The 15,408-nt window shown below is 57.0% G+C and overlaps 1 protein-coding gene across 6 annotated transcripts in view; it reads right to left on the reverse strand.

Moving 5' to 3' along the window:
* Window positions 1-11,946, reverse strand: part of LOC109247773 (cadherin EGF LAG seven-pass G-type receptor 3) — a 37,642-nt gene extending 25,696 nt beyond the window's left edge. For 4 of the 6 annotated variants that reach the window (XM_019416735.2, XM_019416734.2, XM_019416733.2 and 1 more), the window contains exons 1-12: window positions 7,142-11,945; window positions 4,982-5,632; window positions 4,378-4,603; window positions 3,953-4,068; window positions 3,495-3,583; window positions 3,229-3,386; window positions 2,531-2,694; window positions 2,144-2,269; window positions 1,884-2,053; window positions 1,284-1,469; window positions 617-733; window positions 76-247 (exon numbers count right to left, since the gene is read on the reverse strand). In XM_019416735.2, coding sequence (XP_019272280.2) covers window positions 76-247; window positions 617-733; window positions 1,284-1,469; window positions 1,884-2,053; window positions 2,144-2,269; window positions 2,531-2,694; window positions 3,229-3,386; window positions 3,495-3,583; window positions 3,953-4,068; window positions 4,378-4,603; window positions 4,982-5,632; window positions 7,142-11,255 — 6,289 coding nt within the window. In that variant the 5' untranslated portion in view covers window positions 11,256-11,945. Of the gene's footprint in view, window positions 1-75; window positions 248-616; window positions 734-1,283; window positions 1,470-1,883; window positions 2,054-2,143; window positions 2,270-2,530; window positions 2,695-3,228; window positions 3,387-3,494; window positions 3,584-3,952; window positions 4,069-4,377; window positions 4,604-4,981; window positions 5,633-7,141 lie in introns of all 6 variants that reach the window. The other 2 variants (XM_053897005.1, XM_053896999.1) reach the window with 2 other exon arrangements.
* Between the last annotated feature and the right edge of the window lie 3,462 nt (window positions 11,947-15,408).

The following is a 15,408-nucleotide window of genomic DNA, read 5'->3' on the forward strand; positions in this document are numbered from 1 at the left end:
TTCCAGTGATCCCAGTCTTTACCATGAGCCCCCAGTTCCTACCCAAATCCACCCTGCCCTACCCCCAATTCACACCTGGCCAGCAGGTACAAGAAAAGGTCTGCCAGAGGTCTCGGCAGTCAGCGTGGGGTGGGCAGGGTCCAGATGCACAGGCGTTGGTCACTATACAACCAGGTTCCACGTTCACTCGGTGGCTAGGAGGAAGCAGGGCTGGGGATCCCGAGGGCGTGGGGCCGAGCCATACCCCCTATGGACACAGCCAGCAAGGTGTGAGCCCCATGTCAAAGCATCTCAGCCCCTACAGAGCCAGCCACCTGACATGCAGTCTCCCTCAAACCCCCCAAAAAGCCCAGACCCTGACCCCAATATCCCCAACTCAGCCCCCCATGGGACCCCTAATCGTGCTGTCCCTGACACAGACCTCTAATGACCCTTGATAATGTAAGCTAGACCCTCACCGCCAACAGCACAGAAAGGCCCATCTCTGATGGCTCTGGGTCACATCCCCTCCCCATGCCAACCCCTATGTGAATGCAGCTTTTCAAGTCCCAAGGTGCTCCTGACCACTGACCACGCACCCTAATGGCCCAAATCATGTTCCCGTGCTGACCCCCACCTGGATACAGCCAACCAGACCCTGAGGAACCTCCTCTTCACTGCTGGGGGGCAGGCCTCCCACATGGAGTCGCTTTACCTTCAGGCCCTGCAGTTCACTCCCCACTGCCATGGTGTCCTGGGGGAGGGGTACAGTCAGCACTGGGGGTGTGGGGGCACCTGATGGATCCCTGCCCTACCCTAGAGTCAGTCTTGGCCTTGTCCTAGCCCTGCATGACCATCCTCTGTCCCTCTGGACCAGGAGAATGGTCTGGGCATGCGCTGCCCCTGAGTGCGGAGGACCTGCTGGAGTGTGAGGGATGGATAATAGCAAGGTTTCAGTAAAGAGCTGGGTTCAGACAGGCCTCTCTTTCCTGGACCCAGAATAGACCCTGAAATTTCAGAGCTTTGAGACAGGGAGATCAGGGCAGAGGCCAGAAGGGGTTCCCAAGAGTTAGGGAATGTACTGGCTGCAGAGGTACCCCAAGACCAGGCCAGAAATCTGGATAGCCTCTCTAACCTGAGCAGGCCTGGCTGGCAGGGTGGGCTCAAAGCAAGGGCATGAGGAAGGGACTGCAGGGAGAGTGATGTACAGTGGAGACAGTTGAGGGGATCTGGACTAGAGAGGGGTCAAATGAGGTGGGTCTGGTTGGGAGACTAACGGACTACCCAAGAGTCAGAGATCAGACCTGGAAGAGGCTATAGTCCAGTGAGACCATGAGGACATGGTGGCCCCGCCGGCCACCTGGCTCCTCCTGCAATTCCAACCGCAGATCGTGCCACCGGCCATCACTGACAGTCACCTGGTCCAGAAGGAGGTGGGCAGCACGGCCCGAGCCCCTGGTCACTGTCACCGACAGCAACCCCCGATCCAGCTGCAGATAGAGAAGCACAGCCCTGGGTCAGGGCCCCAAGTTGGGCTGGGGCTTGGAGAGTCAAGAGGTGAGATCAGGGGGTTCAGACATCAGAACTGCAGGGCTAAGGCTATATCTGGCACACAGGGCATTGTGCCATAGGGACACCATGTCCCTGAGAGTGAAGTTAGGGGACTCAGAGGTCAAGATCAGGGATTATGGATTGGTGCAGCTAGCACAAAAAAGATATGCTGGGGCCCTGCACCTGCAGAGGATATTATGGTGGGGAAGAGGATCAAGGGCCAGGGTCCAGAGTAGGGTCAAGTATGGTCAGTACACCTGGCAGGACTAGGTTGTAACAGACCAGGAATGTTGCTGGTGGCATTAGAGGTTGAGAGTTGAGGGTCTAGGGAGGGGCCAGGAGGACAGACACACCTGACAGAGGAATGTGCTGTGTGGCCCAGCCTGCACTTGCATCAGGACCCCCTGAGTCGCCCGTGTCCGAAATGCCAGCCCCAGGTACCACGGCACAGACACAGTCATGTCATTTCCAAAGTCCCAGCTCAGCGTCCCATTGCCACGGAAATGATGGGGATGGGCCATGGCTGGGGGGATAAAAGGAAGAGGATCACAGGTCCCACCTGAGGAAAAGACCTTACCCTGCAGGCCCCTCTTGCCCCATGATGCCCACTCACTGAGCCTACAGTCTTTGCCACCGAAGCCCACAGGGCAGTCGCAGCTGAAGCCACCCCAGCGTTCTGAGCAGAAGCCGCTGTTCTTACAGGGACCCGAGTCGCAAAAGTGCAGCTTGGCCTGGCAGCCTGGGAGAGGAAGGCACATGGCAGATGTGAGAACATGGGGGGCAGGGGGCACAAGTATTATCAGGACACAGGGGTCCAGAGGGGCCAAAAGTGGCCATGATTTTAGCCCCAGATTCTCTCAAGATGGAGTTGGAAGGAGACAGGCCCTAAGGGTTAAGCTATGGCACAATGCTTGCCAGCAAAGGAAACAAGGATGAGGTCAGATTTGGAATCACTCCACATAGCCCTCTTCCCCCTCCCTAATGTGGGGACATGGCCTACCTGCCATGGTGCCATTGTTTGCAACGAAGGCTGCCATGTCCATTCGGCGGCCATCAATGTACAGATCCCGCATGCATCCAATGAATTCCTTGTGCGACACGGGGAAGTTCTCGGGGAGGTTGGGGACACCCCCCAGGAGCAGAGGGCCCGTCAGGTCCAGGGACCTGAGGATCAGGGGTCCTCATCATTGTTGGGACAGAGGCCAAGGTAGGGTTGCTCCTGAGGGCCACAGAAGTGGGGGTGGGGTGGGAGTAGGACTCAGAGGGTAAAGGTGATTTAGGGGGGAGGGTAAGGCCAGGGAAGAAGCTGAGGTCTAACTTTAGTTGTGGGGGTGCAAAGGAGAGTTCATGATGGGCAGATGGTCTAGGGAAAGGTGAAGGGGAGGGGCTGAAGGCTAGGATGAAACAGTGAGGCATTTGGGTGGTTGGCGAAGAATCTAAGGGGATGTGGGGCATTAGGAAGGGGGCAGTGGATACTGGAGGACTGGGTGCTTGGGGACTGTGTATGGGAGCAGGGAGGCAGGGGTAGAATAAAGAGATGGGGCTACGGTGAGGTAGGGGAGAGGATTTGTGTCATAGTGGAGAGAGGATTTGTGATTTGGGGAAGGATGGGGTGGCAGGTTGGAGACGGGCATGGGGTCAGGGTTGGAGTGGGCTTTGGCAGGCAGAAGGCATGGGAATCAGGGGCTGGGGTCTCACTTCTTGGAGCTTGTTTGCATGCCAGCAGCTGCACATGAGTAGTTGCCAATCTCAGCACCAAACTGCAGAGCCACAGCCACGTCGCAGTCATCCACGCTCAGCACAGCCACTTTATCCTTGGAGGGGCCCTGAGCACCCCCCAGGGCATCTGTCCGGGGCTAGAAACCCAGGCACACCACTCAACAGGACCTCCAGGATTAACCCCTAAGGGGCAGAACCTGGCATCCCAGCTCCCCTCATACTGCCATGCCAAGGGTGGTGCCCACCTTGTTGTAGTATCTCAGATGCACTGTGTGCCACTGCCCGTCACTCAGGCCCCCTGGAACTGTAGGGCTGACCACTGTATTGGACTCACCTGTGCAGGGGATACATGTGGAAGGTTGTCTGGAGCTGCCTAGTTACCTTTCCCTCCCCATCCCTACTCAGGTACAGTTACTCCCAGGATGGTCAGGGATACATCAGATCAGTCCCATCCACTGGTGACCATACTGGCTGGACCAGAGTACCTTGGAAGATAGGAGAAGCACACACCACTTGGAGAGATGGACTTTCTCCCAGGGAATGGCTAAGGGGGTAAGATCCTCACTGATGTCTGTTTGACATGGAGGTACATGTTTAGGTGTACAGTGAGGCAAACCTGAGGGGACTCGAGGCTTATACCCCCCAGCCATCTCACCTACTCATGTACCCACTCCCCCACATATACATCCACGGGAGCACCCACCCGTGGAATATGTAAGCCGCACTTGCCCGGCCACAAGCTCCAGGGCCAGGAAGTCGTGCTTCTCGTTCAGGCGCCCGTTGTAGAAGAGTAGTCCACTGGGCTGCACTGTTGCGAACCTGGATGGGGTGGACAGGGCAAGTCACGAGCGGGACACCTCCTCACACCCACCATCCCTGCGACAAGAAGTTTCACGGGGCGCCAGCCAGGCTAGGGTGAAGCAGGAAAGGAGGAGAGCGGGTGCGGTGACGTCAGGGACAATGCAGTGATGTCAGGGACAGTGATGCTCCGAGACACCCAGGCAGGACACCCGGGGAGGGGCGATGTCCTGTGGGACGTCAGGATGGGGCAGCCGGGAATCTGACTCAGGGTCACAGAGGGAGTGGGGACGGCGTGGAGGCGCGCAGAGATACCGGGCGGGCACCTACGAGAGGGACAGCGTGAGGTGGAAGCGCTGCCGCAGACCGCGGAACATGACGAACGAACTGGGAGGGAAGGAGCGCGCCGCCACCTCGCAGCGCGGGCCCTCGAAGGCGCCGCCCGCCGGGCACTGGCAGCGGAAGCCTCCGTCGGGCCCGTCGGCACACGTGCCTCCGTTGCGGCAGACGCCGGGGACGCAGCGTCCGGCCTCCGTGTCCAGCTCGCAGTCTTCTCCTAGGAGTCAAACCAAGGTTGGAGGAGGTCACCCGCGGCTCCAGGGGGCCCCGCCCCTCCAAAGCCTCCCAGCCCACAGAAAGGGCGAGCTCCCTGGGGGCGGACACGCCTCCTACCGGTCTGGCCCCGCCCCACGTTCCCAGCAGCTCCGGTCACGCCCCCACGCCCCAGGCCACGCCCCCGCCGCAGTCTCAGCCCGCCTAAGACCTCTATTTCTTCAGGGCTTTAGGTTCTCCCAGGGCCGGGTTCTACGGCTTCGCGCTCCGCGGCGCCGCACCCGACCCCGGTAGACTCAAGACAGATTCCCCATCCTCGCTTTCACTGTAGTTCCGCCCTCACGCTCTGCCCGTGGCGCCTCCAGGCCCGCGGCCCGCCCACCTGTGAAGCGCGGGCGGCACACGCAGGTATAGCCACCCTCCCGCCGCGCGCAGGCGCCGCCGTTCCGGCACGGGTTGGAGTAGCAGAGGTCGAGCTCCGTCTCGCAGAAGTCTCCCGTGAAGCCGGGCGGGCAGCGGCAGCGCAGGCCTGCGATGGGCTGGATGGGTCTGAAGAGCGTGGAGGCCGACGCCAGGAAGGGAGCAGACGAGTCGAAGCGCAGCACGGACACGCACTTCATGTAGTTCTCACAGGGCTCGCGTAAGCACACGTTGTCGTCGAAGGGCAACACGTCTAGGAGCGAGCGCGCGGCAAGGGCAGAGCGGCGCACGTACAACTGCTCTTGCAGTTCCTCGGAGCTGAACCAGGGACCCGCAGCGCCTGCCCCGGCCCCGCGCGGCGCCAGCGCCGAGAAGCTCACATTGAGCACGGTGCCCCCCACGTCCGTGTCATTCTGGATGTTGAAGATGAAGACGTCCTCGGCGGGTGTGGCAAGCACCGCGGCCACGCCTTCCAGAAAGTGGCCCAGAAGCGGTGACAGGAAACGCTCCTGCCACATGTTCTCAAGGCGCACGGTCAAGCTGTTGGCCAGCAACTCCTCCGTGATGATGACCACGCGTAGCACACACTGCGCCGTCACGCTATGCAGCCCATCTGCGGGTGGGGGTAGAGGCAGTGGTCAGTCTGGGGTCAGCGGCTGCCCTTCCCCGGGACTCAGAGAGCTGGGGCCAGTGAATGCCTAGACTCCCAGCACCTGTGAGTCAGCAGGCTGACCCTGCCAGACACAAGGGGGTCTGGGGCTTGTGACCACCAACTCCCTCAGCATCAGGGTACCAAGTTGCTGCTTCCTCTCCCCTCCCTCCAACGCCAGGAGAAACCTGAGTCAGCCCTTGGGTCAGTAAGCCATTCCTCTAACAGCACACAACAGAGTCCCTAAATAGTAACTCACCTTCCCCCAGGTTATGGCCAGCAGCCACCCTCACTCAGAACATAAAAAGGAGCCAGGGCCACTGACCACCCACCCCTACCCCCCAGCATTGCATAACCAGCACAACATCCCCTCAAAGAAACAAACAGACTTCTAGATTAATACTTACCCATCCCCTATCTCTGGTCAGCAAACTGCTTTTCCATGGCACTAGAAGGGCCCCTGGCCCTGTGACCACTCAACCCCATCCCCCAGAATCCTGGCTCAGCAAACTCTCTCTCTCCAGGAAGGTCTTGAACCCTGACCACCACCCACCTGCCCCCTCAGAATTCTTGGATCAGAAAGCTGCCCGTCATCCCAGACCTGGGTCCTGTGATCTCAGTGGTCACCTCTCAAAATGAGAATGAGGTGCTTATATACCTTGTCCCCAGACCCTAGTACACACTGGATGGCCAATAAGGCTTGGTTGTTGAGTGAACTTAGGGATAAATGAAGTCTGTGCCTTCTTTGGCAGTGTGAGGAGTCCATGCTCCAGAATTGGGAAGTGAACAGCAGTGGAAGCCTCTCTGCCAACCTCTGCAGCAGCAGGCACGATTGCAAGAGCCTCTCCCACCTGCACCCTCCTATGAGGGAGTGTTTGTGAAAATCTGGGGCTGTAGAGGTAGAAAAGAGGCACGTGGGCCTCTGGACATTTTCCCAAAGGGCAGGTCCTCAGTCAGTCCCTTGGATAGCTGTCAGGCCAGTATGGGCCCACTCTCTGTCTGAAGCTGCCAGAGTAAGCTGCTATTCATGACCATTAAACTATTGGCCCACCTTCCCTGTACATATGGGGTAAAGGTCAAGCTGGACCCAAAGTAATGCTTCATCTGAACAGGTGTGAGCTGACTGGCCCATGCTGGCTTTTCCTGTGGCCTCCAGAGCATTAAGCCAGGACCTGCAGGCTTTTGGGGATGGGGGCACTATCCCTAGTGTAGTAGACAGTTCATACGGTCTTTATGGGATTTGCTATATGCCCTAGAATCTTTGAGGTTCTGTGGAGACTGTCCAAGACCCTAAGCAGGCTATGAACCTAACCTGTAAAGCCTATGGCAGATCCTGTGGGGGTGCAGGAACCCAGCATTTAAGGGATTCTTGGAAGGCTTGGAAATCCTTCTTTGGTTTCAGGTGCCCTGTGGAGCCCCTGAGGCCCTGAAGGTTGGGGTCACTGGGTCACTTGCTTGCCCCCCACCCCTCACCTGTGACAGTCACCAACATGGAGGCCACCAGTGGGCGGTTGTTGTCTAGCTTGCGGCTGAGTCGAAGCTCCCCACTGGTCTGGTTGACCACCAGCAGCTGCAACTCATTGCCCCGCTCAAAAGAGTAGAAGAGGTGGTCAGAGACATCAGGGTCATAAGCTGGGATGCGCCCAATAACGCCTGAAGGAAAGGTGTCTGAGCGGTTGGATACATAGTTGTTGAAGAGGATCTGGAAGTTGTTGAGCACAGGGCTGTTGTCATTCTGGTCAACCAGGCGGACATGCACAGTGGCTCGACTGACCAGAGGGGCAGACGTGGCCTGCACCACAATCACATATTCCTGGCGGGCCTCATAGTCCAGGTCAATGAGTGCCGTCAACTCTCCAGAGAAGATGTCCATTTGGAACAGCTCAGGGATGTTCCCCTCCACAATCTGGTACATTATATGTGCATTGGGGCCTTCATCAGGGTCTACCGCAGTGATCTGAGCCACCACTGAGCCCACAATGCTGTTCTCCTTCACTCGCACCTCAAACTCCTCAGCTGGGAAGACAGGGGCATTGTCATTTACATCCTGCACCGTTACCTGGATGCTGACTGGAGTCCTCAGTGGGGGTACACCTCGGTCCACTGCATAGGCAGTAAGTTCATACACTGGTACTGCCTCCCGATCCAGCCGCCTCACTGTGCGGACAATGCCAGAGGTTGGCTCAATGGTAAAATCTCCATCACCATCTTCCCCATTCTGGAAAGTGTACTGGACCCTGCCATTGGCATGAGCATCTCGGTCAGTGGCTGAGATCTGCAGGACACTGGTGAAAGGTGGGGCATCCTCAGATACCAATCCCGTGTAGTGGGAAGCCACAAACTGTGGAGCGTTATCATTGACATCATTGACCATCACCTCCACATAAGTGGTGTCTGCCTTCTGTGGGATGCCATTGTCCCGAGCTGTAATAGCCAGTGTGTAGGTCACCTGGTCCTCATAGTCCAGTGGAGCCTGTAGTGTAATGGCCCCTGAATCTGCATCAATGCGGAACTGGGGCAGGTTGTCCTCCAGGAGATAGGTGATGCGAGCATTCTCACCCACATCATCATCAGAGGCACTGATAACCACCACAGTGCTACCCACTGGCCGATCCTCATTCACGCTCACTGAGTAGTGGGCACTTTGAAATACAGGCCGGTGAGTGTTGGCATCTGTGATATTGATGTGCACATAGCAGTGATCATGAAGCGCACGGTCAGAAGCAGTTAGCACCAGCTTGAAGTAGCGTTCCTGCTTGTAGTCCAATGGCAGAGCCAGTGTCACCAGACCTACACCCCCCTGGGTGCTGATAGCAAACCGATTCCGGGTGTTGCCACCTGTGATCTGGTAGCTGATGGCACTGTTGGCATCACGATCTACAGCGGTCACACTGACCACAGTAGTGCCCACAGCTGCATCTTCATTCAGCCGTAGGTGGTACTCCTTCATCGTAAACTCAGGCCGATTGTCATTAACATCTAGCACAGTCACCGTGACACTGGCTGAGGCTGAGAGTGGAGGTGTGCCATGGTCTCGCGCCTCCACACCAAAGAAATAATGCTCCACAGACTCACGATCCAGAGGACCACTCACAGAGACCCAGCCAGTGGCACTGTTTATCACAAAGGGCATATCAGGTGCCACACCAGTTAGGGAGTACTCTAATCTGGCATTCTCCCCATGGTCCGCATCCACTGCCTGAATGTGGATGACCGAATGGCCCAGGGGTGCGTTTTCCAGTACAGAGACCTGGAAAGGTGTGCTGACAAAGATAGGAGTATGGTCATTGATGTCCACTACCTGGATGCTGGCCAGGCCTGTGTTGTTGGACAGTGGTGGCCGGCCTGCATCCTGCGCCCGGATGCGCAAGGCATACTCTCGCTCTGCCTCAAAGTCCAGAGGTGCCACCACCTGGATCTCGCCCGTGAGGCTGTCGATCGCAAAATGGCCACGACTGTTGCCGCTGATGATGTTGTAGTGCACCAGTCCATTGGCATCCTTGTCCCGGTCGGTGGCTGTGACGCGTAGTACCACCGTGTGGGGGCGCACGTCCTCGCGCACTTGCGCCACGTAGCGCTTCTCGCTGAATTGGGGCGCGTTGTCGTTCTCGTCCAGCACAGTTATGTGCACACGCACAGTGGCAGAGCGCGGCCCAGGTTCCTGGCCCTGGTCGCTGGCCTCCACCACCAGCTCGTAGCTTTCCATGTGTTCGCGGTCTACGCGACCGCTGGTGCTTATGAGGCCAGACCGCGGATCAATCTCGAAGGCGGCGGCAGCAGCGGCGCGCGCAGCTGGCGGCCCCACGAAGCGGTAACGCAAGTTGGCGTTGGGGGGCGCGTCGCCGTCTGTGGCACGCAACTGAAGAATGGGGTAGCCCTCCTCCACGTTCTCGCGAAGAGTCTCCCGGTATTGCGCCTGCTCAAACACTGGCGCGTGGTCGTTGCGATCGGTCACTGTAACGGCCACCATGGTAGTGGCCGAGAGGCGCGGCGAGCCGTGGTCCTGTGCCGTCACGCGCAGGTAGTGCCGCTCCATGCTCTCGCGGTCCAGAGCAGCCTCTGTGCGAATGAGGCCGCTTAGTGGGTCAATGCTGAACAGCTCCAGAGAGCGGCTGTTCATAAGCGCAGCCAGCGAGTAAACTAGGCGCCCGGCCTCGCCTGCGTCCGGGTCCTGCGCCACTACGCGTAGCACCGCGGTGCCAGCCGCCTCGTTCTCGGGCACTAGCGCCTGATAGTTGTACTGCGGAAACTGAGGGTGGCGGTTCGCGGCGCGACGGGGGCGGATCCTGCTCGCTGTGGGTATTCTCCAGGTTCCCGACTGAGCCCGGATCCCCGGAGGGCGCGGCCCGGGGCGCTGCGGGAGGAAGCGGCGGCGGAAGAGACCACGCGAGCGCATGCGCTCGGGCGTCGGCTCGGGAGCTGTCCGAGACTCGCGCAGTGCTGAAACAGACTCGGGAGCTGTCCTCTCTATGAGCGGTGCTGAATCCAGCCCAGGGCCACATCCTATAGCCCTGGGGGGACAGTCCGGCTGGGGGGCTGTCCTCGCCGCTCGAGATGTCGCAGTTCTCTCGCTCTGACCCCTACGCCTCGGTGCCCACAATTCCCCGCAGCAGCGCGTGGTTCCCACTTTTTTGGGGGTGCCTCTTCCAGGATTCCTCTGGGAGAACACTGGCTTGTAACCACGGGGCCGAACCAGAAGGTCCAAAGGGAAGGGAGAGCTGTTCCTCAGGCTCGGGACCCCTGGGGGCAGAGCCTCTGGAGACTGACTATCTTTTCGCAAGGGTCCTATCCGCCCGCAAGAGGAGACCTCTGGGCGCCAGCATAATAGAGCCCCTGGTCCCTGTCCTGTTCCTTGCCCGCGTCTGTCTAAAGCCTGGACCCCATATTTCGCTCCCAACCCCGCGTCCGGCTGCTCAGGGAGCCCTCTACCACTCTGGGCGCTTTGCCTTCCCCCTCGGAGCCCCAAGAAGACAGGCTCCCTGACTCCCAGGCCAGGCTCTTCATCCTCTTGGACCCCGGGCGTCTCGGGACAAAGAGCTAAGGCTCCGCCGCCGGTCCGCGCCCCTGGCCCCGTAGCGGCAGCTACCCCTGGGTCCCAGCCTTGGCCCCCGTCGACCCCCAGCTCCTCTCGGCTGAGAGGGAACAAAGAGAGGAGGAGAAGGAGCAGGAGTAGTGGGGTTGTCGGCCCCCTGAGACCCCACCAAGGCGGCCGCCTCGCCATCACCCCCCGCCTCCCCACACGGCCTCCACCGCCCCTCGCCCCGGTCCGGGCCTTGGGCCCGCCCCGCCGCTCGGGCCCCCTCCCGGGCCCCTGCCGCCGCCCCGGTCCCCCGCCTCTCGGCCTGTCGCTCCGCACCGCCTTCGCCCTCTGGGCACCATCTACTCCGCAGCCAGAGCCCCTTTGGCGTGCGGCCCCGGCTTTTGCCGCCCCCACCACAGCATCCCCGACGCGGCTGCCGCCTCCCGCCGCTCCAACATGGCTCCCGGCTTCAGCGATGGTTCGTTCCACCTCAGCCCCGAAACCCCAAATCCTGTGGTACAGCCCGTTGCGCATGGCAAATCTGACTGCTGAAGCTGTTGTCGCCATCTTTATTAAGGGCAAAGCATAACTGCTGCCCTCGGTGCTGAATAAGGGTTGGAAGGTTCGCCGCCCCTGGATCCACCCTCCTTGCTTTGGGACACCCCCCTCACCCGCCTTCCTTCTTCTAGGCGCGGTCTCAGCTCCATCTCTTATTCTTTCTTCTGTTTGCAGGTCTTTTGTTCCCCTTCCTGAGCACTAGTTCCGGACCCTGTCCTGGAGTTTGGTATGAAAATTGGTGCCAGTGTTGCGCAGAGAGCGTTCTCATGACTCTTGGCAGGGGTACCATGTGGAATCCCGGGGACGCAGGGGAGGTTGACTGGATGGGGACCTGGGACGCCAGACCTAAGGTTGATAGCTTGAACTGTTCGACCACTGAGTTTTAACTCGTGAAACATGTCGCGACCATCTGTTTGGAGTGTCTCTGCAGAGCAAGGACTGGAGATGACCCGCCCAGGCGTGAATAGAGAACAAACTCTTCCCTGCCTTGCTGGAACCCAGCAGTCTCCTGCGCTGGGCGCCCCTCCACTGGAGGAAACACCCTCCTCCAGGCCGCGGGTCTCGAAAGCTCTGGGATGCCACGTGGAGCCCGGCGTTGCCTTGTATAACTGCAGCCACGGCTTCCTCGGATCCCCGCCCCTCGCCCTCCACGACCGCGTCCCTTAACCCCTTGAAGGGACTAACAGAAGCTCAATCCTCCTCCCACGGTTCAATACAGTTCTCCCAGAGCTGAGCAATTCCAGGAGCAAGTCGGTTCCGGATGGCCAATGGGCAGATAAGGCGGAATAGACGTCACAGAAGACGACATCGGGTTGGGAGAGAACTATTGGCACAATGGGAGGCTCCGCCCCCCGACGGCGGACTCATTGTCTTAGGGGAGGGCTCTGTGGATTCCAAGGTAGCCCGGAGAGATAATCCCGGAGGCTCTCTGCCCCCTGGCCCGCAAAGGCAGCAGCGGCAACGCCCTGCAGCGTCATGGATAAAGGGCGCGGGCGTCCCCAGACCAAGGAGGGGTTTAGGGCGGGATCCCAGAACGTTCCAAGGGGCGCGGCTCCAGTTAGGAACTAAAGCAAAACTCCTGGCTCAGGCCTGCAGCCCACTCCAACGGTACATATGACATCACCATCGGCCAATCAGGCGGCACATTCTTCGGCCCCTCGACTTCTTCGCTTCCGGGAGGGGGGGTTCCCGTGGGTCCCACCTCCTGAGCGCCCTACCTAGCTGTGGAAAGCTGGCAGGTGGGCTCCAGAATCTGAGGACGCCCTAAGGTCGGAACTTCATGCCGGATATACGGTCTCGGTTCCTATGGGCGTGAGGATGGAGCACTGCTGAGCTGCTGAGGTGGAACTGGGTTGGATCGGGGTCCAGTCGGTGGAGGGCCTGGAGGGGCGGGGCCAGGGACGAGGATTTGGCTGTACAGTAGCCCTCCGGGTCCACAATCTAGCGAGTGCAGGGCACGAAACTTTACACCAGCAAAGGAGGGAAGCAGGAGGCACGCTAGGGGGAAGAGTACTAGGGTCCCTGGGGAGCTGCCTCAGGCAACTTAGCGATCTGGGACGGCTTCCTGCTGGAGAAAATGCCTGAGCAGAGCCTCGAATAACCAAGAGGAAGTCTGCACCTACAGGGGAAGCAGGAGCCATCCTAGGTCTTGGAGGCTAAGTGGGCACTGTGCAGAGGGGTAAAGGAACCATGGCAGAGGGAAATCGAGCTCTGCTGTCTTCATTAGGGCTAGCAGTGGCTTCAGCTGATGCTCCTGTAAAGAGCAAGACCTAGACCTCTCCTTAATACACTTGACTTGCGGTGTAACTGCGGTGGCCAGCCCTGTCACTCCCTAATGTTCCTGCCTCCACTGTTATCCTCTCTTTGTGGCTCCTCCTCCCCATGTGCACTCACCTCTGTGTCCCATCCCCCACCCGCACCCCAGCCCCGCTCCAGCGGCAGCTTCTAATGTCCCCTGTAAAGACAGAAACTAAGTATTGATGATAGATCCTCCCTTCCAACAATGTTCTGGAGGAGCAGAACATTACTGGAGGAAAACATTTTACATTCATGACCACAAGTCTCAATATTATATCGGAGGGGAGGGCCTAGCCAGTGCTGTAAGGCAGGAAAAATAAAAAGGTATGAGGATTGGAAAGGAAAAAATAAAACAAGCACAGGCAATAGGATTGGGTATGTAAAAAATTTTAAAGAACCATAGGTAAGTTATTAGAGTGAGTTTAGTTAGCAAAGACATTGAATACAAGGTCAATACATAAAAATCAATTGTTGGAGCACATGGCTGGCTCAGTTGGTGGAGCATGCAACTCTTGGTCTTGAGGTTGTAAGCTTGAGCACCATGTTAGGTGTAGAGATTACTTAAAAATTAAATCTCTATATAAGTAAATAAGCTGTAATTTCTACATATCAGCAACAGTTTAAAAAAAATTGATATGCCGGGCGCCTGGGTGGCTCAGTCGGTTGGGCGGCCGACTTCGGCTCAGGTCACGATCTCGCAGTCCGTGAGTTCGAGCCCCGCGTTGGGCTCTGTGCTGACAGCTCAGAGCCTGGAGCCTGTTTCAGATTCTATGTCTCCCTCTTCCTATGACCCTCCCCTGTTCATGCTCTCTCTCTCTGTCTCAAAAATAAATAAATGTTAAAAAAACATTTTTTTTTTAATTTGATATGCCATTTACAAAAGCATCAAGTAACAAAATGCCAGGAATAAAGCTAATGAAAATTGTGCAACAGGGCATCAGGGTGGCTCATTCAGTTGAGTGGCCTACTCTTCCACTCATGTCATGATCTCACCGTTTGTGAAATGGAGCCCCGCATCAAGCTCCATGCTGTCAGCAAAGGATTCTCTTTCATTTCTCTGTGCCCCTCCTCCCTCCGCTTGCTCTCCAAATAAATGAATATTTAAAAAAAAAAATGTGCGAGGCACCTGGGTGGCTCAGTCGGTTGAGCGTCCGACCAGTTCAGGTCATGATCTCATGGTTCGTGAGTTCGAGCCCTGCGTCCGGCTCTGTGCTGATGGCTCAGAGCCTGGAGCCTGCTTCCAATTCTGTGTCTCCCTCTCTCTCTGCCCCTCCCCCAGTTGTGCTCTCTCTCTGTCTCTCAAAAATAAATAAATGTAAAAAAATAAAAAATAAATTTAAAAAATGTGCAACACACACATGATATTGAAAGAAATAAATACATAAATGGATGAAAAACTATGTTCAAAAATTGGAAGATTCAATATTGTAAAGATGCCATTTCTTCCAAAATTGACATTGACATGTGGTTTCAATACAACTCCAATAAAACCCCAGTTGGTTTTGTCTGTGTGTATTCGTGTGTGTGTGTAAACTAATAAACTAGGTTCTAAAATGAGGGCCAGGAATACCCAAGACTGTCTTTTTTTTTTTTTTTTTTTTTAGTTTATTTATTTATTTTGGTAGGGACAGAGACAGTGCAAGTGGGAGAGAGGTAGAGAGAGAGGGAGAGAGAGAGAATCCCAAGCAGGCTCTGAGCTGCCAGCACAGAGCCTGATGCGGGGCTTGAACCCGCAAAACCGTGAAATGATGATCTGAGCCGAAACCAAGTCAGTGACTGAGCCACCCAGGCACCCCATAGTCTTTTTTTTTAGGTTTTATTATTATTTTTTAAAATAATCTCTACACCCACATGGGGCTCGAACCCACAACCCAGAAATCAAGAGTTACAAGCTCTACTGACTAAACCAGCCAGGCACCCCACCCAAGACAGCCTTGAAAACCAAAGTAGGAGGACAGTTTTTCCTCTACTGGGTATAAGAAAGCTACAGGAAACCAAGACTATGGTGCCAGTACAGGAATACACTCCTGGAACATAATCCAGAGATGAGCCTAAAGATGTGGGAAGCCTTGAATTTTGATGAGGTGGCTTTTTTTTTTTTTTTTTTTTAGAGTGAGCAAGCAAGGGAGAGGGGAGAGAGAGAGAGAGAGAGAGAGAGAGAGAGAGAGAGAGAGTTTTAAGTAGCTTAGTATGGAGCTTGATGAGGGGCTCAATACCATGACCCTGAGATCATGACCTAAGCTGAAATCAAGAGTAGGATGCTCAGCCGACTGAGCCACCCAGGAGCCCCCAAGGGTGGCTTTTAAGAGTCAACATGAGGAGGGGTGCCTTGGGTGGCTCAGTCAGTTGGGCATCCAACTCTTGA

The sequence above is a fragment of the Panthera pardus genome, unplaced genomic scaffold (genome assembly GCF_024362965.1).
Source record: "Panthera pardus isolate Hobbes unplaced genomic scaffold, ASM2436296v1 HiC_scaffold_8, whole genome shotgun sequence".
NCBI classification, from domain to species: Eukaryota; Metazoa; Chordata; class Mammalia; order Carnivora; family Felidae; genus Panthera; species Panthera pardus.